The sequence below is a fragment of the Pseudophryne corroboree genome, chromosome 11 (genome assembly GCF_028390025.1).
Source record: "Pseudophryne corroboree isolate aPseCor3 chromosome 11, aPseCor3.hap2, whole genome shotgun sequence".
Classification (NCBI taxonomy): Eukaryota; Metazoa; Chordata; class Amphibia; order Anura; family Myobatrachidae; genus Pseudophryne; species Pseudophryne corroboree.
Window position 1 is genome coordinate 238,994,029 of NC_086454.1, and position 27,203 is coordinate 239,021,231.

The 27,203-nt window shown below is 42.4% G+C and overlaps 1 protein-coding gene and 1 long non-coding RNA gene across 2 annotated transcripts in view; one reads left to right on the forward strand and one right to left on the reverse strand.

Moving 5' to 3' along the window:
• Window positions 1-15,989, reverse strand: part of LOC134969386 (uncharacterized) — a 32,203-nt gene extending 16,214 nt beyond the window's left edge. The window contains exon 1 of the long non-coding RNA XR_010189468.1: window positions 15,913-15,989. This is a non-coding gene — a long non-coding RNA (uncharacterized LOC134969386). The remainder of the gene's footprint in view (window positions 1-15,912) is intronic.
• Window positions 15,990-16,038: 49 nt separating this feature from the next.
• The window catches only part of TOX3 (TOX high mobility group box family member 3), a 148,943-nt gene continuing 137,778 nt past the window's right edge, over window positions 16,039-27,203 (forward strand). The window contains exon 1 of the mRNA XM_063945310.1: window positions 16,039-16,945. Within this exon, the coding sequence (XP_063801380.1) occupies window positions 16,847-16,945 (99 nt within the window). The 5' untranslated portion in view covers window positions 16,039-16,846. The remainder of the gene's footprint in view (window positions 16,946-27,203) is intronic.

The window sequence follows — 27,203 nt, forward strand, 5'->3', positions numbered from 1 at the left end:
AGTAGCCGCGGAATGACTGGGAGATGTATTAGAGATGAGCGGGTTCGGTTTCTCTGAATCCGAACCCGCCAGAACTTCATGTTTTTTTTCACGGGTCCGAGCGACTCGGATCTTCCCGCCTTGCTCGGTTAACCCGAGCGCGCCCGAACGTCATCATGACGCTGTCGGATTCTCGCGAGGCTCGGATTCTATCGCGAGACTCGGATTCTATATAAGGAGCCGCGCGTCGCCGCCATTTTCACACGTGCATTGAGATTGATAGGGAGAGGACGTGGCTGGCGTCCTCTCCGTTTAGACACTTGATTTACTAATTTTGGGGAGCATTAGGAGTACTCAGTACAGTGCAGAGTTTTGCTGATAGTGACCAGTGACCACCAGTTTTATTTATAATCCGTTCTCTGCCTGAAAAAAGCGATACACAGCACACAGTGACTCAGTCACATACCATATCTGTGTGCACTGCTCAGGCTCAGGCCAGTGTGCTGCATCATCTATTATCTATATATAATATTATATATATCTGTCTGACTGCTCAGCTCACACAGCTTATAATTGTGGGGGAGACTGGGGAGCACTACTGCAGTGCCAGTTATAGGTTATAGCAGGAGCCAGGAGTACATAATATATTATATAGTGAGTGACCACCAGACACACAGTGCAGTTTATTTAATATATCCGTTCTCTGCCTGAAAAAAGCGATACACACAGTGACTCAGTCAGTCACATACCATATCTGTGTGCACTGCTCAGGCTCAGGCCAGTGTGCTGCATCATCTATATATATTATATATCTGTCTGACTGCTCAGCTCACACAGCTTATAATTGTGGGGGAGACTGGGGAGCACTACTGCAGTGCCAGTTATAGGTTATAGCAGGAGCCAGGAGTACATAATATTATATTAAAATTAAACAGTGCACACTTTTGCTGCAGGAGTGCCACTGCCAGTGTGACTAGTGACCAGTGACCTGACCACCAGTATATATAATATTAGTAGTATACTATCTCTTTATCAACCAGTCTATATTAGCAGCAGACACAGTACAGTGCGGTAGTTCACGGCTGTGGCTACCTCTGTGTCGGCACTCGGCAGCCCGTCCATAATTGTATATACCACCTAACCGTGTTTTTTTTTTCTTTCTTTATACATACATACTAGTTACGAGTATACTATCTCTTTATCAACCAGTCTATATATTAGCAGCAGACACAGTACAGTGCGGTAGTTCACGGCTGTGGCTACCTCTGTGTCGGCACTCGGCAGCCCGTCCATAATTGTATATACCACCTAACCGTGGTTTTTTTTTCTTTCTTTATACATACATACTAGTTACGAGTATACTATCTCTTTATCAACCAGTCTATATATTAGCAGCAGACACAATACAGTGCGGTAGTTCATGGCTGTGGCTACCTCTGTGTCGGCACTCGGCAGCCCGTCCATAATTGTATACTAGTATCCAATCCATCCATCTCCATTGTTTACCTGAGGTGCCTTTTAGTTGTGCCTATTAAAATATGGAGAACAAAAATGTTGAGGTTCCAAAATTAGGGAAAGATCAAGATCCACTTCCACCTCGTGCTGAAGCTGCTGCCACTAGTCATGGCCGAGACGATGAAATGCCAGCAACGTCGTCTGCCAAGGCCGATGCCCAATGTCATAGTACAGAGCATGTCAAATCCAAAACACCAAATATCAGTAAAAAAAGGACTCCAAAACCTAAAATAAAATTGTCGGAGGAGAAGCGTAAACTTGCCAATATGCCATTTACCACACGGAGTGGCAAGGAACGGCTGAGGCCCTGGCCTATGTTCATGGCTAGTGGTTCAGCTTCACATGAGGATGGAAGCACTCAGCCCCTCGCTAGAAAAATGAAAAGACTCAAGCTGGCAAAAGCAGCACAGCAAAGAACTGTGCATTCTTCGAAATCCCAAATCCACAAGGAGAGTCCAATTGTGTCGGTTGCGATGCCTGACCTTCCCAACACTGGACGTGAAGAGCATGCGCCTTCCACCATTTGCACGCCCCCTGCAAGTGCTGGAAGGAGCACCCGCAGTCCAGTTCCTGATAGTCAGATTGAAGATGTCAGTGTTGAAGTACACCAGGATGAGGAGGATATGGGTGTTGCTGGCGCTGGGGAGGAAATTGACCAGGAGGATTCTGATGGTGAGGTGGTTTGTTTAAGTCAGGCACCCGGGGAGACACCTGTTGTCCGTGGGAGGAATATGGCCGTTGACATGCCAGGTGAAAATACCAAAAAAATCAGCTCTTCGGTGTGGAGGTATTTCACCAGAAATGCGGACAACAGGTGTCAAGCCGTGTGTTCCCTTTGTCAAGCTGTAATAAGTAGGGGTAAGGACGTTAACCACCTCGGAACATCCTCCCTTATACGTCACCTGCAGCGCATTCATAATAAGTCAGTGACAAGTTCAAAAACTTTGGGTGACAGCGGAAGCAGTCCACTGACCAGTAAATCCCTTCCTCTTGTAACCAAGCTCACGCAAACCACCCCACCAACTCCCTCAGTGTCAATTTCCTCCTTCCCCAGGAATGCCAATAGTCCTGCAGGCCATGTCACTGGCAATTCTGACGAGTCCTCTCCTGCCTGGGATTCCTCCGATGCATCCTTGCGTGTAACGCCTACTGCTGCTGGCGCTGCTGTTGTTGCCGCTGGGAGTCGATGGTCATCCCAGAGGGGAAGTCGTAAGCCCACTTGTACTACTTCCAGTAAGCAATTGACTGTTCAACAGTCCTTTGCGAGGAAGATGAAATATCACAGCAGTCATCCTACTGCAAAGCGGATAACTGAGTCCTTGACAACTATGTTGGTGTTAGACGTGCGTCCGGTATCCGCCGTTAGTTCACAGGGAACTAGACAATTTATTGAGGCAGTGTGCCCCCGTTACCAATTACCATCTAGGTTCCACTTCTCTAGGCAGGCGATACCGAGAATGTACACGGACGTCAGAAAAAGACTCACCAGTGTCCTAAAAAATGCAGTTGTACCCAATGTCCACTTAACCACGGACATGTGGACAAGTGGAGCAGGGCAGGGTCAGGACTATATGACTGTGACAGCCCACTGGGTAGATGTATGGACTCCCGCCGCAAGAACAGCAGCGGCGGCACCAGTAGCAGCATCTCGCAAACGCCAACTCTTTCCTAGGCAGGCTACGCTTTGTATCACCGCTTTCCAGAATACGCACACAGCTGAAAACCTCTTACGGCAACTGAGGAAGATCATCGCGGAATGGCTTACCCCAATTGGACTCTCCTGTGGATTTGTGGCATCGGACAACGCCAGCAATATTGTGTGTGCATTAAATATGGGCAAATTCCAGCACGTCCCATGTTTTGCACATACCTTGAATTTGGTGGTGCAGAATTTTTTAAAAAACGACAGGGGCGTGCAAGAGATGCTGTCGGTGGCCAGAAAAATTGCGGGACACTTTCGGCGTACAGGCACCACGTACAGAAGACTGGAGCACCACCAAAAACTACTGAACCTGCCCTGCCATCATCTGAAGCAAGAAGTGGTAACGAGGTGGAATTCAACCCTCTATATGCTTCAGAGGTTGGAGGAGCAGCAAAAGGCCATTCAAGCCTATACAATTGAGCACGATATAGGAGGTGGAATGCACCTGTCTCAAGTGCAGTGGAGAATGATTTCAACGTTGTGCAAGGTTCTGATGCCCTTTGAACTTGCCACACGTGAAGTCAGTTCAGACACTGCCAGCCTGAGTCAGGTCATTCCCCTCATCAGGCTTTTGCAGAAGAAGCTGGAGGCATTGAAGAAGGAGCTAAAAGGGAGCGATTCCGCTAGGCATGTGGGACTTGTGGATGCAGCCCTTAATTCGCTTAACAAGGATTCACGGGTGGTCAATCTGTTGAAATCAGAGCACTACATTTTGGCCACCGTGCTCGATCCTAGATTTAAAGCCTACCTTGGATCTCTCTTTCCGGCAGACACAGGTCTGCTGGGGTTGAAAGACCTGCTGGTGACAAAATTGTCAAGTCAAGCGGAACGCGACCTGTCAACATCTCCTCCTTCACATTCTCCCGCAACTGGGGGTGCGAGGAAAAGGCTCAGAATTCCGAGCCCACCCGCTGGCGGTGATGCAGGGCAGTCTGGAGCGACTGCTGATGCTGACATCTGGTCCGGACTGAAGGACCTGACAACGATTACGGACATGTCGTCTACTGTCACTGCATATGATTCTCTCAACATTGATAGAATGGTGGAGGATTATATGAGTGACCGCATCCAAGTAGGCACGTCACACAGTCCGTACTTATACTGGCAGGAAAAAGAGGCAATTTGGAGGCCCTTGCACAAACTGGCTTTATTCTACCTAAGTTGCCCTCCCACAAGTGTGTACTCCGAAAGAGTGTTTAGTGCCGCCGCTCACCTTGTCAGCAATCGGCGTACGAGGTTACATCCAGAAAATGTGGAGAAGATGATGTTCATTAAAATGAATTATAATCAATTCCTCCGCGGAGACATTGACCAGCAGCAATTGCCTCCACAAAGTACACAGGGAGCTGAGATGGTGGATTCCAGTGGGGACGAATTGATAATCTGTGAGGAGGGGGATGTACACGGTGATATATCGGAGGGTGAAGATGAGGTGGACATCTTGCCTCTGTAGAGCCAGTTTGTGCAAGGAGAGATTAATTGCTTCTTTTTTGGGGGGGGTCCAAACCAACCCGTCATATCAGTCACAGTCGTGTGGCAGACCCTGTCACTGAAATGATGGGTTGGTTAAAGTGTGCATGTCCTGTTTTGTTTATACAACATAAGGGTGGGTGGGAGGGCCCAAGGACAATTCCATCTTGCACCTCTTTTTTCTTTTCTTTTTCTTTGCATCATGTGCTGATTGGGGAGGGTTTTTTGGAAGGGACATCCTGCGTGACACTGCAGTGCCACTCCTAGATGGGCCCGGTGTTTGTGTCGGCCACTAGGGTCGCTAATCTTACTCACACAGTCAGCTACCTCATTGCGCCTCTTTTTTTCTTTGCGTCATGTGCTGTTTGGGGAGGGTTTTTTGGAAGGGACATCCTGCGTGACACTGCAGTGCCACTCCTAGATGGGCCCGGTGTTTGTGTCGGCCACTAGGGTCGCTAATCTTACTCACACAGCTACCTCATTGCGCCTCTTTTTTTCTTTGCGTCATGTGCTGTTTGGGGAGGGTTTTTTGGAAGGGACATCCTGCGTGACACTGCAGTGCCACTCCTAGATGGGCCCGGTGTTTGTGTCGGCCACTAGGGTCGCTTATCTTACTCACACAGCGACCTCGGTGCAAATTTTAGGACTAAAAATAATATTGTGAGGTGTGAGGTATTCAGAATAGACTGAAAATGAGTGTAAATTATGGTTTTTGAGGTTAATAATACTTTGGGATCAAAATGACCCCCAAATTCTATGATTTAAGCTGTTTTTTAGTGTTTTTTGAAAAAAACACCCGAATCCAAAACACACCCGAATCCGACAAAAAAAATTCGGTGAGGTTTTGCCAAAACGCGTTCGAACCCAAAACACGGCCGCGGAACCGAACCCAAAACCAAAACACAAAACCCGAAAAATTTCAGGCGCTCATCTCTAAGATGTATGGCACATAGTACACAGACCATCATACAAAACTTCCCCCTCAGGAAAATCCTTGGCACATGCGCTGCAGGATGAAGGAGTGTCCTCGGATTTCCCACCCTTTGTGTTAGACATTATTAGTGAAGGCAACAGCAGAGCGTATTAATACGATACAGACAGACAGAGTACAATACCTGCGAATAAATCCCCTAGTATGTGACTATGGACACAGTACACAACGCCAGTGAATAAATCTGGTATTATGCGACTGAGTGCCCAGTACACAACACCAGCGAATAAATCCAGTATTAGTTGGCTGAGTACACAGTAGAGTACACTTTAATTGGTAAATAATGTGAAGCACTATATATGGACCCTGACGCATCCAGTCCCTTAGGGTACATAATACAGTGATAGATATAGCTAGGATACACTGAAAGTGAAATTCACACAGCAGATACAGGCAAACACAGTCACAGTGACAATTCAAATAATTATTTCAGTAATAAAATAAAACTGCACTGGAATAGTTTATGTATATTATATATATTAGAGATGTGCGGAGAGCACTTTTCGTGTTTTGTGTTTTGGTTTTGGTTCCATCCTTGTGTTTTGGATCTGGTTTGGTTTTTCCAAAACCACCTTTCGAGTTTTGGTTTTGGATCTGGATCATTTTTGACAAAAAAACATAAACTGCTAAAATCACAGAATTTGAGGGTAATTTTGATCCTACGGTATTATTAACCTCAATAACATTTCCAATCTATGCTGAACACCTCACACCTCACAATATTGTTTTTAGGCCTAAAAGTTGCACCGAGGTAGCTGTATGACTAAGCTAAGCGACACAAGTGTGCAGCACAAACACCTTGCCCATCTAGGAGTGGCACTGCAGTTGCAGACAGGATGGCACTTAAAAAAACTAGGCCCCAAATAGCACATCATGCAAAGAAGAAAAAGAGGTGCAATGAGGTAACTGTACAACTAAGCTAAGCGACACAAGTGTGCAGCACAAACAACATGGGACATGCTGGAATTTGCCCAGATGTAATACATGCACAATACTGGTGGCACAGGAGAGCATACCCCTAAACCACACATACACACACACACACACACAAACACACACACACACACACACACACACACACACACACACACACACACACAGCAACGCCTGTAAAATTAATTTGGATAATAATAACCCTTTTATTTGGAGCTATTATAATAATATGCAGCACAGGCAAGCATACCACTACACCACACAGGGCAAAGCCTGTAAAAATTATTTGTATAATAATATAAGTAATGTATATAAGCCTTTTATTTGGCATAAATAATATACAGCACAGGACACCACCACTGGACTTATGGCAGCACAAGACACCACCACTGGACTTATGCAGCACAAGACAACACCACTGAACTGGACTTATACGGCAGTACCCCTGAACTTATTGAATACAGCAGTACCCCTGGAGTTGTATGGCAGTGTCAGACAGGATGGCACTTTAAAAAAAACTAGTCTCCAAACAGCACATGATGTATAAACAGGCCATGCACACTTTAACAAACCAATAATTTCAGCGACAGGGTCTGCCAAATGACGGTGGCTGAAATGACTGGTTTGTTTGGGCCCCCCCCAAAAAAAGAAGCAATCAATCTCTCCTTGCACAAACTGGCACTGCAGAGGCAAGATGTCGATCTCATCCTCATCCTACGATTCATCACCCCTTTCAGTGTGTACATCTTACTCCTCACAGAGTATTAATTCGTCCCCACTGGAATCCACCATCACAGGTACCTGTGTACTTTCTGGAGGCAATTGCTGGTAAAGGTCTTCCCGGAGGAATTTATAATTCATTTTGATGAACATCATCTTCTCCACATTTTCTGGAAGTAACCTCCTATGCCGATCGCTGACAAGGTTACCGACTGCACTAAACACTCTTTCGGAGTACACACTGGAGGGGGGGGGGGGGGCAATTTAGGTAAAATAAAGCCAGTTTGTGCAAGGGTATCCAAATTGCCTCTTTTTCCTGCCAGTATACGTACGGACTGTCTGACATGCCTACTTGGATGATGTCACTCATATAATCCTCCACCATTCTTTCAATGGTGACAGAATCATATGCAGTGACAGTAGACGACATGTCAGTAATCATTGGCAGGTCCTTCAGTCCGGACCAGATGTCAGCACTCGCTCCTGACTGCCCTGCATCACCGCCAGCGGGTGGGCTATGAAATCTTATCCTTTTCCTCGCAGCCCCATTTGCAGGAGAAAGTGAAGGAGGAGCTGTTGACTGGTCACGTTCCGCTTGAGTTAACAATTTTCTCACCCGCAGGTCTTTGCACTTCTGCAGACTTGTGTCTGCTGGAAAGAGAGGTACAACGTAGGCTTTATACTTAGGATCGAGCATGGTGGCTAAAATGTAGTGCTCTGATTTCAACAGATTGACCACCCTTGAATCCTGGCAAAGCGAATGAAGGGCTCCATCCACAAGTCCCACATACTTTGCGGAATCACTCTGTCTTAGCTCCTCCTTCAATTTCTCCAGCTGCTTCTGCAAAAGCCTGATGAGGGGAATGACCTGACTTAAACTGGCAGTGTCTGAACTGACTTCACATGTGGCAAGTTCAAAGTGTTGGAGAACCTTGCACACAGAGCCGGCCATAGGCATAGGCAAACTAGGCAATTGCCTAGGGCACTTGATATGCCTAGGGGCATCAGCAGCTTCTGCTGATTAAAATGATATGCGGCATGCCTATATTCTGTGTGTATCATTTCATATGCAGATACAGCCACAGTCTCACACAGTATATAGACATGCTGCATATCATTTTAATCAGCAAAAGCTGCTTGTGCATCCTAGCCACATACCAATGCAAATAAGATGCATTTTCATAAAGGTGCCTGACGTAAGCATTGAGGCAAGATTTATGAGGTCACATCTGTATCCAAGCAGAGGCAGAGGTCACAGTGTTAGTGGCAGTGTGAGTGCTGTGTGCATGTGAGTGGGTTGGTTGTGCAGTATTGTTCGGAATATGTGTAAGGAGCATTATGTGTGTCATGTAAAAATGCATTAATAATGTGCAACATATGTGTAAGGGGCACTGTGTGTAATTATGTGTATAAGGGCAATAATAATGTGCAGCATATGTGTGTAACAGGGTACTACTGTATGTGTGTCATTATGTGTATAGGGGCACTAATAATGTGCAGCAAATGTGTAGGGGCACTATGCATGTCATTATGTGTATAAGGGCATTAATAATGTGCGTCATATGTGTAAGGGACATTATGTGTAAAAGGGCATTAATAAAGGTTGCCATAATGTGTAAGGCGCATTATGTTTATAAGGACATAAATAATGTGTCTCATATGTGTAAGGGGCATTACTGTGTGGAATTATGTGTATAAATGCATTACTAATGTGTGGCATTATGTGTATAAGGTGCTCTACTATGTGGCGTTGCATATAGAAAGGGCACTATTGTGTCATCTAATGTGAATAAAGAGCAATAGGGTGTGGTGTAATGTGAATAAGGAGCATTTCAGTGTGATATAATGTGAATAAGGGGCTCTACTGTGAGGAGTAACGTTTATAAGGTAAAGTGATACTACTGTGGGATGTAATATGAATTATGGACACTATTGCATGATCAAATGTGAATAAAGTTACAGTACTGTGTGGCGTAATTGGAATTGGGGTTACTATTGTGTGCCCTTGCCAGCAAAAACACACCTGTTTTTGGGCTGTGCGCCAAATGTGCGAACTGTTCCTATTTAAAATATAGGGGGTACAATCCCCAAAATAAGGACTGCTATGGGTGAGGGGTGATGTTGCTGGGAAAGAGGTACAAGGTCAGAGGCGGAACCAGTGGTGGTGCTAGGGGGCACCAGCCAAAATCTTGCCTAGGGCATCATATTGGTTAGGGCCGGCTCTGCTTGCACAAGATGGAAATCATTCTCCATTGCACTTGAGTCAGGTGCATTCCATCTCCTTTGTCTATATCGTAAGTGGATGTATAGGCTTGAATGGCCTTTTGCTGCTCCTCTATCCTCTGAAGCATATAGTGTTGAATTCCACCTTAGTACCACCTCTTGCTTCAGGTGATGGCAGGGAAGGTTCAGGAGTGTTTGATGGTGCTCCAATCTTCGGCACGCGGTGGCTGAATGCCGAAAGTGGCCCACAATTTTTCGGGCACCGACAGCATCTCCCTGTTATTTTTCAAAAAATTCTATACCACCAAATTAGTTGTATGTGCAAAACATGGGACATGCTGGAATTTGCCCAGATGTAATGCACGCACAATATTGATGGTGTTGTCAGATATCACAAATCCCCAGGAGAGTCTAAGTGGGGTAAGCCATTGTGCAATGATGTCCCCCAGTTTCCGTAAGAGGTTGTCAGTGGTTTGCCTCTTACAGAAAGCAGTGATACATAGCATATCCTGCCTAGGAACGAGTTGGCATTTGCGAGATGCTGCTACTGGTGCCACTGCTGTTGTTGCTGTGGGAGGTAATACATCTACTCAGTGGGCTGTCACAGTCATATAGTCCTTAGTCGGCCCTGTTCAACTTGTCCACATGTCCGTGGTTAAGTGGACAGTGGGTACAACTGCATATTTTAGGACACTGAGGACACTTTTTCTGACATCTCTGTACATTCTCGGTATCGCCTGCCTAGTGAAGGGTAACCTAGATGAGATTTGGTACTGGGGACACACTACATAAAACAATTATCTAAGTCCCAATGAACTGGCAGATATGGCAGATACCGGATGCACGTCTAACACCAACATAGCTGTCAAGGCCTCAGTTATCCGCTTTGCAAAAGGATGACTGCTGTCATATTTCATCTTCCTCACAAAGGGTTGTTGACAGTCAATTGCTTAGTTGAAGTAGTACAAGTGGTCTTCTGACTTCCCCTCTGGGATGACGATTGACTACCAGCAGCAACAACGGCAGCCCAAGCAGCAACAGCAGCAGTAGTAGGCATTCCACTCAAGGATCCATCAGAGGAATCTCAGTTAGGAGAGGACTCGTCAGACTTGCCAGTGACATGGCCTGCAGGACTATTGGCGTTCCTGTCTCAGGAGAAATTGACATTGAGGGAGTTGGTGGTGTGGTTTGCAGGAGCTTGGGTACAAGAGGAAGAAGGGATTTAGTTGTCAGTGGACTGCTTCCGCTGTCACCCAAAGTTTTTGAACTTGTCAATGACTTCTGATGAAAGCGCTCCAGGTGACGTATAAGGCAGGATGTTCCTAGGTGGTTAACGTCCTTACCCCTACTTATTACAGCTTGACAAAGGCAACACACGGCTTGACACCTGTTGTCCGCATTTCTGTTAAAATAATTCCACACCGAAGAGGTGATTTTTATTTTTATTTTGACCAGGCATGTCAATGGCCTTATTCATCCCATGGACAACAGGTGTCTCCCTGGGTGCCTGACTTAAACAAACCACCTCACCATCAGAATCCTCCATGTCATTTTCCTCCTCAATGCCAGCAACACCCATATCCTCATCCTGGTGTACTTCAACAGTGACATCTTCAATTTGAATATCAGAAACTGGACTGTGGGTACTCCTTCCAGCACTTGCGGAGGGAGTACAAATGGTGGAAGGAGCTACCTATTCCCGTCCAGTATTGGGAAGGTCAGGCATCGCAACCGCCGACACAATTGGACTCTCCTTGGGGATTTGTGATACCATCTTAGAATGCACAGTTCTTTGCTGTGCTTTTTCCAGCTTAACTCTTATAATTTTTCTAGTGGAAGGATGAGGGTTTCCATCGTCATGTGAAGCTGAACCACCTGTCATGAACATAGGCCAGGGCATTAGCCATTCCTTGCCACTCCCTGTCGTAAATTGAATATTGGCAAGTTTACGTTTCTCCTCAGACCATTTAAATTTATTTTTTTGGCTCTTTTTACTGAACTTTGGCTTTTTGGATTTTATATGCCCTCTACTATCACATAGGGCATCGGCCTTGGCAGATGACGTTGATGGTATTTCATCGTCTATATCAGAGGTCCTCAAACTCGGTCCTCAGGACCCCACACAGTGCATGTTTTGCAGGTAACCCAGCAGGTGCACAGGTGTATTAATTACTCACTGACACATTTTAAAAGGTCCACAGGTGGAGCTAATTATTTCACTTGTGATTCTGTGAGGAGACCTGCAAAACATGCACTGTGTGGGCCCCCGAGGACCGAGTTTGAGAACCTCTGGTCTATATCATGACTACTGGCAGCAGCTTCAGTACTAGGAGGAGGAAGTGGTTCTTGAGCTTTCCCTATTTTATCCTTCAAATTTTTGTTCACCATTATTTTTCTGGAGTTATATAACAATATGCAGTACAGAAGAGTGTACCTCTACACCACACAGGGCAATAATAATTTGGATTAAATATTAATTACCCCTTTATTTGGAGTAAATAATATACAGCGCAGGACAGCACCACTAAACTTATATGGCAGCACCACTGGACAGGACTTATACGCCAGTACCACTGGAATTATACGCAAGTGCCACTGGAATTGTATGGCAGTACCACTGGACATATACAGCAGTACCAATGGACTTATGCGGCAGTACCACTGGACTTATACAACAGTATCACTGGACTGGATTTATACGCCAGTACCACTGGAATTATAGGGCAGGATCACTGGACATATACGGCAGTATCACTGGATTGGATTTATACGCCAGTACCACTGGAATTATACGGCAGGATCATTGGACATATACGGCAGTACCGCTGGACATACTGTATATGGCAGTATCACTGGACTGGATTTATACGCCAGTACCACTGGAATTATACGGCAGGATCATTGGACTTATAGGCTTGTACCTTTGGACATATATGGCAGTATCACTGGACATATACAGCAGCACAGGGACACCGCCACTGGACTGATGCAGAATAACACAGCACCACTGCAATGGATTGGACTTATACAGCAGCACTGGACATATGGCAACAGAGGACACCACGACTGTGACTGGACTGATGCAGCACAAGACACCACCACTAGACTGATGCAACACAACACAGCACCACTGGACTGGACTTATACAGCAGCACTGGACATATGGCAGCAGACGATACAACCACTGTGACTGGACTGATGCAGCACAAGACACTACCACTGAACTGATACAGGACACTTAGGATGGAGACATGTCCTCTCTCTACACTCACCAATTCCAGAGTGAAAATGGCGGCGACGCGCAGCTCCTTATATGGACTCCAAACCCTGCGAGAATACAACAGCGGGATGATGACGTTTTGCCTCGCTCTGGTTTCCGAGTCAGGCAGGAAAACCCGGGCTACAGGTCAAGCGCCGGCTCCCCAATGCTGGACTTCACCACATGGTACTATGGAGTCTTATTAAAGTCGATATTAGTATATCCGACCTGTACTCCTATGCCCTGGTGGATATAGTGGGGTCCCTGTTTGGTTACTGTGTCCACGCCAGCGTCGCAGTCCGTCTCCCTAGACTGCGATCGGAACGCGATTTAATGGCAGGTCCCACCTGGGGGACCCTCTTGCCTCCTCCCTTCTGTAGCAGCCACGCAAACCAAGAGAGCGCTAAGACCTTGAGCCCAATGCCGGAACGTACCCGCCGCAAGTACCTGGGAACAGAACCAGCGGGAGTATGCAATGCCGCTGGGGAGGTGATGGAGCCGCAGCACAGAATGTCACCCTGACATGTAAGTGCTGCAGCCCTTAAAGAATTCTAATAAAAGCTTTTTCAGGGCTGCCCAGTGCAGCCCCCCTGTTAAGTGACCTGCTGCTACAGGCACCAACTCGAAAACTGAGCTCACAGTGCCTGGTGGTGGGGTTATAGAGGAGGCCCCAATGCATCCTGGGACAGTCTAAAGCAGACATGTCCAAACTGCGGCCCTCCAGCTGTTGTGAAACTACATATCCCAGCATGCCCTGACACAGTTTTGCTGTCAGAGTATGCTAAAGCTGTGTCTGGGCATGCTGGGATGTGTAGTTTCTCAGCAGCTGGAGGGCAGCAGTTTGGACATACCTGGTCTAAAGCTTTAGCCTGTTGGTGCCTGTATCAAGATCAATCTCTACACCTGTTTCCCTGTGGAAACCAATGTACCCCGCTGCAGAAAAATTCCTAGATAAAACAACAGGAGAAACATAAAACTATAAAAGCGATCAGTCTATTTTTTTTTCTCCAGAAACAGACACCAGAACATACAGCCCTTATGTGGCTGACCCATTATATCAGTACATCTATGCACATAATTACAGCCAGCAACAACAGCCACCTCCTGGTGCATGGCCAACTTAAGGATAATGCTGCTTTCAGATCGCAAATGCCGGATCCCACCCGGTAAGAGAAACGTGTCCTTACCGGGTGGGATCCGGCATTTGCTCTTCTTTGCTGGCTTTCCGACCCGGCAATATACTGGGTCGGTTGCCATAGCAGCGGGGGGCGCAGCAGCAGCAGGGGTGGGGGTGGAGGCGGCGCTGGGAGAGAAGCTCATGTCCTGCGCCGCCTCTCCCTATGCTGTGAATGGGAGCCGTGTCGCATCGAAACGGCTCCCATTCACACTGCACCTGACCCGGTATTTAACCCGGTAATAACCCTTCTTTTTAACTGGGTTGAATTACCGGGTCAGGCGACCCGCTAATTCGCCAAAAGTACTTTCACATTGCACTCTGACCCGTTTCGACACGGCAATATGCCGTGTCGATACCGGGTTATTTGTGCGATGTGAAAGGGGTATAAGTTACATCGATATGGAGGAGAGAAGCAGCAGCACATGTAATAATGATGTATGCTGCACATGAAAGGAAGAGGAGGAGGCCCCAGCACAAAAAGCTCATACTGTACCAGGCTGTCAGGGGGAGAGACAGGCAGCCACACCCACCTCTGACAGCAGCGTATGATGGGCACCATGAGGGCCGGGAATTCCCTCTCTCCCACCCCTTGTCGAAAGAGTCTCTGCAGTTACTCCTGTGCCGCTAATATTATACATTACAGCAGGAGCTCTGCAGCTGGTGGTGGTGGCGGCATATACATAGGTGGGTGATCATGGATGGATACAGTCGGTGCGCCCACAGGGCAAATGTGCTGTTTGCTTAGCATTGTTTGCACCAACCTACGTATTACCAGTGGTGCCGAGAGAGGGGGGGAGGGTACAAATTACCTGGGCACAGGTCTGATGGAGTGGCCCAGTGGGGTCCTAGGTCCCGCCATCTCCCTTACCTGGAAGCAGCAGCTCAGCCCAGCACACGCTGCTATGTGCTGGGCTGCAGTGTAGCCAATGAAGTGCGTAAAATAAAAAAAAATCTGTATTTTTTTCTAAGGGTACATGGCCATGCCTCCTGTGAGTAGGCCATGCCCCCTGAAAAGTACCTGGGCCCCACCAGGCTCTCTACTGCCCTACGTATTACCCTGTGCTTCTGTTCAAACTACAGGTGACCAAGGTCGTTCCAAGAAAGAAAAAAAAAAAAAACTTAGTACTAAGCAGGGTCACAGACCTGGATTACCCAATCCAGGTGGGTCTATTCACATATAGCCAAGACACGGGTCGAGATGCCTGCCGTTACAAAACCCCGGGTTTATGGTGTACTATGTGAAAGAGGTATTCATCTGTAATGAATGCATGTTTCACAATTACAAGACATGAAATTGTCAACCTAATAAATGCACTGCACCTGTATAACATGGATGTGCATTCATCCTTAAATGGCTAATCTAAGAAACCTAGGGTCATTCTATCATAATATACAACTCCTATTAAAGAAATTGTGTCACTGGTAATTTAATACAGTAAAATCTTTAGGATCACACATTATCAACAGTAAGATTTACTAGAGCATCCTACAAAACCAGGCTGCATGCAGCAGAGTGTGCAAATAGTATAATTACATATGTAACCCAGTCACCTCAGATCAGTAACAACAGTATTTGGAAGTGTCCATACTGTATAACAGCACATTACAGTGTAAGCAGAGAAAGCATATTGCGCTGATGCTCTGGCATTCTGTCAATGCTATTAAACAATATGGCAGCTTGTTTCAGTTTAAAGTCTATAAAACACACCACACAGTGTATTATACTTACACCTCACTGCATAACTTATATTGTCAGTACTTATTGAAACAAGTACTGCATCACTCTCTGCCTGTACAGTAATGCAGGGAACAGCTGTACAACACATCTCAATTAGTATATTACAATGTAAAAAAAATCTATATACAGTAACTCATGATAGACATTGCACAGCAATACAGTGCCCTTAGAGCACACAGTTGTACTGAAAGTATTATATCATCACCTAGTCAGTGTTCCTATCACACACTGCTGTATCAGTAGCAGCACAGCATCCCTATAAGCACAGTGGGTGCCTCCTTCCATCAGTCTGTACACACTGTGTACACAGTAGCAGCTGCGCTCTGTAGGAGTGGCACAGGGAGGGAGGGACCCCGGCTCCTGCTTGTCATTGCCTATTACTTATTCATTTCTCCCAGGGAGCTCTGCCAGCAGCAGCTATAGTCTCTCTACCACTTCAAACTCCACTCTCTAACCGTTGGCTGGAAAGACTTTTTTTTTTGTTTTGTTTTGTTCTTCAATAAGCCCCCACCCCTCCTCCTTTCTTTTAAACAGACAGAGAGGTCATTTAATACAAACTCATGTATCCATCTTTGCACAAATCCTTATTGGTGGAATAAAGTCCTCTGGATCTGTTGGGAGTTTACAATTTGTTTTGCATTATTATTATTTTTGCTCCTTTATGGTTTGACAGTGATCTCTGCTTTGGGCTGTGGGTTTTTTTTTTTAAATAATTATTATTTTTACTGTTGATTTGGTGCGGGGGGGGTTGTCCCGTTTCTGATCAGCACCCTGTGCTGGCTTGTGCACGGGAGCTGCTGATCCCAATAACTAAAGCGCGTGGCTCCTTTGTGTATAGCAGCTGCTGCTGATCAATGCATAGGCAAGTCCTGTGGTTTTAGCTCCTTGCAGCTTTCTTTTAAAATAAATAATAACAGCCCTGCATCAGCCTACAATAAGCTCCCAGACTTCTGCCTCCTGCGTCCAGCATCCAGCCTGCTTGCTGCTCTGTGTTTTTGCCTTCCTGGAAGATCTGTGCTGTTTAATCCCCCTTTGCTTCTTCCTGCAACTTGTATTTTATCTGCACCTGAGACTAAAGGAAGAATCTGAATGCTGACCTATTAGGACTGGGTGAAAACTGAAACTTGACAAACTCAAACATGGATGTAAGGTTTTACCCAGCAGCTGCTGGCAATGCCCTGAGTGGAGAATCACCAAATCTGGACTTTTCACAGTGTTTAGACTACTACAGTTATAAGGTAAATATTTACGTGCTTTTGTTTATACATAGTTACTGTGTATCGTTCTTTTTATGCTACTCGTTACTGCTTGATTGTAAATTGTAGTGTCTCCTGTAATGTTAGATGCTGTGCATGCATACTGCATGGATTGTGAATGAAATGTCATTTTTAGAGAAACACTGGGAGATCTGTTGGTCGTCTCCTGGCTTAAAGACAAGCAATCAGCGTGGTTATCTTACAGACCTCATGGTATCACTAATGTGTCATCAGACTTTTTATTAATGAGTGGTTACTATTAGCCACATAACACATCTAATTACAAAGTGCTGTGTTCTGTGTTGAACACCATATGCCCCAATTATTTGCACTGTGTCAGGGTTTTGAGGGGTGAACTTTTCTGTGTTAAGATTTTTCTCTTTTTGTTTATTTCCACTAATATCCACCCATAGTTAGTTAGATGTCTAGATGAGATGTATCCTAGCTAAATCCTTTGTCATAATGTAGTAGTGTTTTGACAACAGAATTATTTGATCTGAATGGATAGACACAGTGAGGAATGTTTGACTTGTACTGTGTGCATAATCATGCCTTTGCCCCTATTGTTGAGGGAATAAATTAATGGCTCATGTTCTCTCCAGATTATAAACTGTTTATACTCATTGCTTAATCACTTTTCATAGCAAATGAAGAGGAGAGAATTCAAACCACATTCTTTCAGAGGAGATTAATGTATCTTTTGGGGGTAGATGATTCATAAATGTAAAAATACAATGGCAAATCTGTTTGTAAACATTACCTGTAGTGTTATAAAATGATTATGCTCTATTTTTAAACTATAGTGTTATTTTCCACTGATCTTATGTACATATTTTCTTTTATATTCTAGAAGTTAGCATCCTGGAAAGTTGCGTCATACATTTTATACTTTTATTGCTGAAGCTGTGTAAATTCAAATAAAATGTGACAAAACATAAGTCAATGTCAATAATTTGTTGACATTGCTGTTTTTGCTGTTTTTTATAGCCTTCGAAAAGTTTTTGTCATCTGATTTCTTGATTTGCCCACAATGCCATCTATTTGCCATTTAACATCGCACCACTGGGGTGCACTTGGTATAGTTGTGGACTAATCAAAAGTCATAGTTTTTACATGTTGAAAACACCTCATCTCCTGGGGATTTCATAAATTCCAATAAATGGATAAAATATGCTTAAGTCTCAGGTCCAAAAGTCATTCTGTTGAGAAAATTACATTGATGCTGATGTTGCATCTTTCCCACCAAAGTGCAACAAAGAATCACATTTATATTGGGAATGGCTGCATGCAAGCCAGTATGAATACTATACTTGTACAGATTGTAACAGCCTAATGTGAACTACTGTACACCAATCAGGTTCTTCTGCTTAATGAATGTTTTATAGAGTTCTTGGTTAATTTAAACACTGCAAGTAGATCTAAATGATTTTTGTCACCACCTTTCTATTACCATTGATGACAACTTACACATTTTTACATCATTGTGTATGTATGTGTATATATATATATACCACCAGAAGTATACAACAGCACAATATAATCTTTAAATCTTTCCAATCACTCATTTTAATTATTTTTAGTGGAGGTTCTGAAATTTCTACAAAATTCCCAAAAATTTTTTATTGTATGAAATAATTCTGGTTGCAACTGCTTTAAAATATGCATTCAGAAGAGAATCGTTACCTTTTACATTTTACCAAAAGTTAATACTATAGATTGGATTTAAATTGCATTTAACAATATAACTCCTAAAAAGTTTGAGCAACTTAGTACTGTTTGTCCACCTGCAGCAGGCTGCAGGCAGATCAATTATTCTTAACCAAGTAAATAGTTTTGCGTTAACATATAAACTGTGTCTTCAAGCAAAATAATGGAGATAAAGCATTTTTTTATTTGACAGATGAAAAGTAAAAGCCAATAAATATGGTCTTTCCACTCAGAAAAGAAAAAATAATGATTATTTTGGATGAGACAGTTCTGATAATAGCCGCCAAAATCCAATATTTCTGGCAGTTGATTTTTATAAATGTAATTTTTGGATGCTACTGATGTCTAAGTAGATAAAATGATGCTAATTAATTGCTTAAAATATAAATTGGATCGGTTAAGTGTAGTAGAACTATATTTTGCTTTTGTTGTCAACTTCACAATTTAAAAAAAAGTGCAATGTAATCTCCCATTACCTTTAAATAATGAAAATGCATATAATGTAGACTTTAAAGTCTATCAACAGGATCATCTATTGATTTACCATACAAGTGGGTTTATGGCCGCACACATGGCCCAGTAGAGGTCATCTTCCCACTGTAACCAGTTTAAGATACAGCTATTCATATATAGTTCTTTTGCTTAGCAAGTGCTGTCATCCAAATGTCTTGCACCTAGGAAAGTAATGTCTTTTTGAGATATTGAGATGAAATAAAAACTATATAACTAAAATATTTTTGCTTGATTATATTATTTTAACCTTCAACGCATAAAGAACAAAAAGTTAAACTATTAAACTTCAGAGTTTTTATTTATTGATCCAAGTCCAATGACTTGTTATGCAAACTTGACTTCTATAGAAATATGGCAGTGAAACATGTATAAGTATAGATTTTCTGGTATTGTAGTAAAGAAAATGTTTTACTTTGCGCACTCTTGCTGGTTAAAAATGCATTTTCTTTTACATTTACAGTATTTTAAGAAAATATAAGTAGATGGTGTTTTATACAGATCGATATGTAGGAGACCTGCATATATAGATATCCTTTTGAGTGTTAACATGAATCGAATCATAAAATAATTTTATTTGTCATTAGTTTTTAAAAAGTAATATTATACCAACACAAAATTATGAAGACTGCATTTTCTATCTGGAAAACAGTTTTCAATGAAACTGCCATTAAGAACCAGAAGAACTAACACAACCCTTTCATCATGGTCCAGACTTGTGGGTGAAGCTTTCTTCATGCACAAACTGTACACCAAAACACCTGTAGAGTGACAACATGCCCAAAGCAAGTGAGGGCTGTTGCTCATTGGGTGTCTTTCATATTGTATGCCATAGATATCAGTATTCCTTTCAGAGGGTTGACTTACATCCCACAATAAAAAGTAACTTTATGGGATTTTTGTTGTTATGTCTAAATTGGGGATTATTTTAGTCAAAGCATGCTTAACTAATTGACATAAAAAAATCCAAATTAATTTATTTTTTATAAATTGCATGAATTCAAGAAAACATTTTCATTTTGGATTTTCTCCACCGTTACTTAAAATTTCCAATTGAAATTTTTGAATGGATATACCGTTTATAGATTAGCTACACTATTATTTGCAGAAAACAACAGTAACCCTGGACTATTTGAATATCTCCTCTTCTGACAACTGTATCTAACTTTTAAAGACAACTTAAAACTAAAACGTGATTACCCATTACTTCCACTATTTAGAACCACCATTTACACATAGAATGGAAATAAGTCCCTCGACCTTCATATTATCACAATATATGTATGGTCTATCTAGGGTAGTGATGTAGCTCCAACATGGAATTTTCAATCGATTAACAGACAACAAAGGGCATTTTACTGAAAGTGTTAAATGGAAACATACAATATGCAAAAATGATTGGTACCATTATCTGAAAAAATGGAAGTGAAACCTGATCACCCTCTCTTGAGCGCTTGCCAATTTCCTACTGAAAAAGCATTTCATTTGATAGTTGCAGTATACTCTTGCATCTGCAGTATTGTACCTGTGCTGAGATGAAGTATTTAATCTCCAAACTGTATCTTATGGATAAAATGGGTATCCGTTCACATGGTCGACCATGTTATGGTCGACAGTCATTAGGTCGACCACTATTGGTCGACATTGACATGGACACATGGTCGACACATGAAAGGTCGACACATGAAAAGGTCGACATGATGTTTTTAACTTTTTTTTTTCTTTTGGGGAACTTTTCCATACTTTACGATTCACGTGGACTACGATTGGAACGGTAATCTGTGCCGAGCGAAGCGGTAGCAGAGCGAAGGCACCATGCCCGAAGCATGGCGAGCGAACGCGGTGCACTAATTGGGGTTCCCAGTCACTTTACGCAAAAAACGACACAAAAAAGTTAAAAAACTCATGTCGACCTTTTCATGTGTCGACCTTTCATGTGTCAACCATTTTCATGTGTCGACCATGTGCCCATGTCGACCATGTCAATGTCGACCAATAGTGGTCGACCTAATGACTGTCAACCATAACTTGGTCGACCATTCATGCCGGAACCGATAAAATGTATGGGTTTATTGTAAACAGCCAGAGTCATTGGAAAACTAAACCAATGGTTCTGAAACTCAGTCCTCAGGACCCCAAACAGCTCATGTTTTACAGGTCGGATAGCAGGTGCACAGGTGTACTCATTGTTCACTGACACATTTTAAAAGATCCACGGGAGGAGCTATTTATTTCACTTGTTGATTCAGTGAGGAGACCTGGAAAACCTGAATTGTTGGGGGTCCTTGAGGACTGAGTTTGGGAACCACTGATCTAAACAATCGATATACATATTTATATACTGTATATTTATTTTTTATTTATTTTACGGCAAACTATATACCGTAACTATTGCTTACTTTATTTGAGGTAATTGCTTTTAACGTGAACATAGTTTATACAAATTACTTCATTTGGAGAATGTATAATTATTAATGAGAAAACCAAGCTTGCATCATAACTAATTTGTAATTAAAAAACTTAAGTACCAAATGGTGTAATATTGAAAATTTTGAATTATGTGACCTCCAGCATAAGTACTTTTTTCATGAATGCATTATTAAATAATCATTACTCTTTTATGAGGTCCATATTTTGCAAACAGTTAAAGTGCATCTGTCATCTATAGCCTCTAAAAATAGCCTGAGTGAATATTAAGGCAGATGTATTAACCTGGAGAAGGCATAAGGAAGTGATAAACCAGTGATAAGTGCAAGGTGATAACGCACCAGCCAATCAGCTCCTAACTGTCAATTTGCATATTGGAGCTGATTGGCTAGTGCGTTTATCACCTTGCACTTACCACTTCCTTATGCCTTCTCCAGGTTAATACATCTGCCCGATTATGAGAACTGAGCCTATCCAATGGGAAGTGGTATAAATACTGGGGCACTTCATGGCCAAATCATAATGCAATGATTTGACAGTCTGCATTCTTTTAAATAATGGTTACACTCACAAAACAGCTCACTTCACCAGATATTCAGTAGATTACAGCATTCTTGCAACCTGTAGAAAAATGAAGGTACTTTAAACTAGTGTTCATTCTAGCACCATGCACCTATCACAACCCGTGCAGTTCCTCTTTCCTGTCTAGGGTGTTTCTCTCTGCTCTGGTGCTTCTACCTCACTCTGGTCTGTATTTCACTGCTGAGATACAGACCAAATTGTGCTAGAAGCATTGGAGCATAGAGCGACACCCCATGCAGGAAAGCGGAACTGCACGGGTTGTGACTGATGCTGGGTGCTAGAATGAAAACTGTTCCAAAAGTTGAATTGTCCATACTTTGTGACCTCCTTTAATTGACCTAGTCTATATTACCAGATCATTTTGCCTGGTTCATATGCTGGAAAATGCATTTACAGTTTGGAAAATCGATCTGGCCAGGCAAAGTTCACCAACCACAGTGTTCAGACAGTGAGCACTAATTGCAAGTCAGTGGATATAACCAACACTGCATGACAAGCAGTTTTTCCGAAATCCCATTCTCATGTACCCAAAATAGTTCATGTTTTCAGGATTTGTATGCGTTAACAGGTAGGATAATTTCTGTCACAACCAAGTAGACTAAGGTGGAGGTGCACCAACCCTTCCAAAGTGGACAAGTGGAGGTTTGAGTATTGGACCCAATCAGCTTCTAGCATTGACTTGCGGTGAATGGAGTCAGAGCCTTTCCTGTCATACTAACATATATGCCAGAGTTGAAAAATACAGTGTGAAAAATAGAATATATTAGAAATATTTTGTTGTAGTCTAATAATTTTTATAGTCCAAACTCTGTAGTAAAAAATCTATGGCAGGTGAGTCAATGCCTTCCCTGCTTACCTTTTCCACACATCTCTGATCAAAACTCACCACATTTCCAGCAGTACATACTGCTGCATCTTTGTACAATGCAAACATGAACCCTTTGGCTCATATATTGTGTGTACAGTAAATCTGGCTCTGGTACTAGTCAGTGCCTCGCCAGCCATTTACCTCACTGCATGTGCCTGGCTTCTAGATATCATTGTCAAGTACGCAGTGGCAAATGCAGGATTTTCATGGAGGGGGGGGGGGGATTTCCGTACGTGTGTATGTGTGTGTGTGTGTATATGTGTATATATATATATATATATATATATATATATATATATATATATATATATATATATATATATATATATATACACATGCATGCATGCATACAACATATATACACAGCATACATACACATAGAGTATACATACATGCACACAGCATACATATATATACACACACAGTATACATACACAACATACATGCACACAGCAAGCATACATACATACGTGGACACAAAGCATACACACACTATACATGCACATATCCTATATACACAGTATGCATGCATACAATATACATACATGCATACATACACAATATACATGCACACACACCGATTAACAGGAAGCACAGCCCCCCATCCCTGCACCCATACACATGCTATTCACACAAACAGTGCTGGCTAGGGGAGGTACATGCTGTACTAATTACTGCAGCAATTCATTTTAGCGTGCCCCCTCCATCACCCCCGACATACAGTCTGTGAGAGTTGCACCTGGCTACTGCAGATTCACTAGGAGTGCTGACCACCGCCTCACCTGACTGTTTCACACAAGCCCCATGTATTACCAGTGCCTAAGAGGAGCTGCTCGCTTCACTGCAGCTCCACCTACAGGCAGCCAGCTTCTCGCTGTCACACAGACAGTGTAAGGAGCTGAGGAGGAGCTGCAGCAACCTACATGAGCCGCCTTAAAAAAAAAAAAAAAAACGTCTACCAGCGGCGACAGATCAGCGGCCAAAGGGGGTTTCTAGGTACTCGACCCCCCCCCCCCCCCGCGTACGGTGCGGTCTATAAAATTATCAGTAATATATGAACTGTTGACGGTGTGTCAGGACATAATTTGGTAAACACTTGTCTAGGGGGCCAAAGTGTCTGAGGCCTTACACATCCATCAATGTTTGCAAAGATTTTCCCACATATTATAATATAGTTAAAACTATGAAAAATAATAATATTTCAATTATAATAATGCAGTTTTAAAATGATTTGCTTTTTCAAGTTGCTTTCAGGGTGATTTATTGAACTGGAAGGTCAAACTTTGAACATAGGTCAGTCAAGTGACTGCAAATTAGCCTTCGCCTGCTGTGGTGAAGTCATGTGATCATACATGACTACCTGAACAGTGACCAATCAATTGTGTGAGCTGTCTGGATTAAGTAGAAAATAGAAGTTCTGACATTTTATGGACAGCTTGAGTTAGATAGAAATACATTCAGAATACTGTTTGTCCCTGTAAAAGACATAGACCAGCGTGATCTTTTATCATGACTGGATATCCAATCCATGAAAATAACATGTGATATTCCTGATTTGCAGAATGATTGTATAGCTAATTGCTATGGTGATCAAACTAATAGGCTATTGTCAGAGTAGCGAGCAGCAACACACGCCAGGCAACAGGTTGATCACAAATCCCACACTTAATGAGATTAAGGTCAACTTCTGTCATCAAAACCCATAGGCTATCCTGGAGACAAAAACCAGATTTAATTGTACAGAGAAACATTTCCTGGTTTGATTAATTGCAAAATCTGACATTTGGCAACTGTTACCTCTGTTGTGTATACACTTTCTAAAACAGAACAGTGATATGTTTGGTGTGTAGAAAAAAAATAAACTGTTTCTTTTGCAATTTAGATATAAACTGGATGGCAATATAACGTATTAGGTGGCAACATTTAATTTAGGCTGTTTGTACTATTTGTGTCTGTTATGGACTCCATATTCTCCTCTGTGCATTAATGATGTTTTTGCAAGACTAATATGTGGAAAAATAGATGACATTTATTTTAAAGTTAATCAAATGTGATGTTAAAAGTTAATTAAATGTAATGTAAAAATACTCCTGACTGTTTCACCCTTGCTGCATATGGAGAGAGGGTGCTGGGGAGAGAGAGAGAGTGTGGGTAGTTTTTTGGTGTGGCAATTGCCAATTTATAATCTTTCATATTCAATATTGACTGGATTTGCTATCTATTCATTTGATTTCCATTTACTGTTTAATTAATAGGAATCTGATCTTTTGATAATTGCAATTTAATACATTCAGCTAAATCCATTGGGTATATTTGCTAAATTGTGGGTTTACAAAAGTAGAGATGTTACCCAAAGCAACCAATCAGAAACTACATATAATTTATCTAGCACCTTTGTGAAGAAACCGTAGCTACACTATATAAAACAAAAATGATTATTCACTGACAGCAAATAGATCAATGAGATTTTATTGACATCAGTACTTTGGTACTTATTACAATTTATTGGTCCACCATGTGCAGTGATTTCTGCAGACACCCTTCTTGGCAAACTGTCCACAAGTTCCTGGACAACAGCAGGTGGTATGTTTTGCCATTCTGCCTTAAGTACATTGACTAACTGCGACACTGAAGAAGGTCAAGTCAGTCTAGAATGCACCAATCACTCCAATTCATCCCAGAGGTTCTCAACGAGGTTAAGATCTGAACTCTGAGCTGGCCAGTCCATCCGGTTTACCAAATTTTCTGTTTACCAGTCCATTGTTGCCCTGAAAACATGACATCACACAGCCTACAATGATCCCCTTTTCAATATCAGTTAGCTCCTTCCGGCAAGCCAGCTCATTAGCAAATGATCTAATCAGTGCCCATCTACGTGTTTTATATCTACATGAACACGAGTCTGCTGCAGGAGCTTGCCCAGGGGAGGAGGTGGGGGGTGGGGTGTGTGTGTCCAATCACTTTTGTCTACGTAGTGTAGAATCTGATTGTTTGCTATGACCAACATCTTTTTTGTAAACCTGAACGTTAGTAAATATACCCCATAGTTTTGGTTTTGATACTTTTGTGCATGACCATTGTGAATACATAGCAGGCTTGTGGAATAATACTCCTTATAGCAGTAAATCCATGATTAGCTCTCCTGCATTTTGAACCTTTAAAGAACTTAACAAAGCTGACAGTATAGTATGTAAATTAGATTGTCTATGAAGGGAAAATGTGACTTGACATTGTATTACTTTTTAATGTATGTAATGTGCAGTCATAAGATTATTGTATCTTGCTTTAATACAAAATGTTGTTTGAACTGGCTAGTGAGGAATATGTACAGTATAATGAGGACTGAAAGAAATTTTCCTAAGGCTGCTGTTTGAAATGCTGACCTTGACTGTAGCAGCTGTAGTAATTATTAGGCTGGAGAGCTGACTCATCAGTTTGGTGGTGATAGCATAATGGTGACACTGTGCTAATCAAACCACTGTTTGTAGTAACTTAATGATATATATATTCATCTTTTCCAAAATATTTTAATTTATTTCTACCCTCCGCGTTCTATGTTTATTTTCTCATAGATGATGATAAATAGGAATAAAGAAAGGTCTCTAGTACAGCTGGAATTGTGGGTTTGGGAAAGGAGGTGGTGATGAATAAATACGATGACAAGATGGGATGAGCCGAATTTTGTGCATTTTTAAATTTTTTAGCAAAACTATTCATTTTTGCAAAGAATCATGATTCTTTTGCTACAATTTTGTCTAGAAATAGAATGAGGACAAATGTACAAACTTCTGCGCTCAAATGAGTAATGAGGTGAATATGTTGGGGTAAATTTACTAAGAATCGTATTTTCCCATTTGAGGTCAAAGTTCAATCACGAATGACATCGAAAGTGTAAATATGCAACTTTTTGAATTGATTACGACTAATTTACTAAGCTGCCGTATTCTGCATTTTCGGGTTTTCCGATGTCGATGTCATTCATTTTTTTAGGCAGTGTTTTACGTGAGTGACTTGTAAAACACTGCCGACTTTAATACAATGAATCTCGGCCGGATCTGAGAGATCCGTGCAGGGCTTCATTGTGCACCTTGTAAAAAAAAAAAAAATGTTTAAACTTAAAAAAAAAATTGCGTGGGGTCCCCCCTC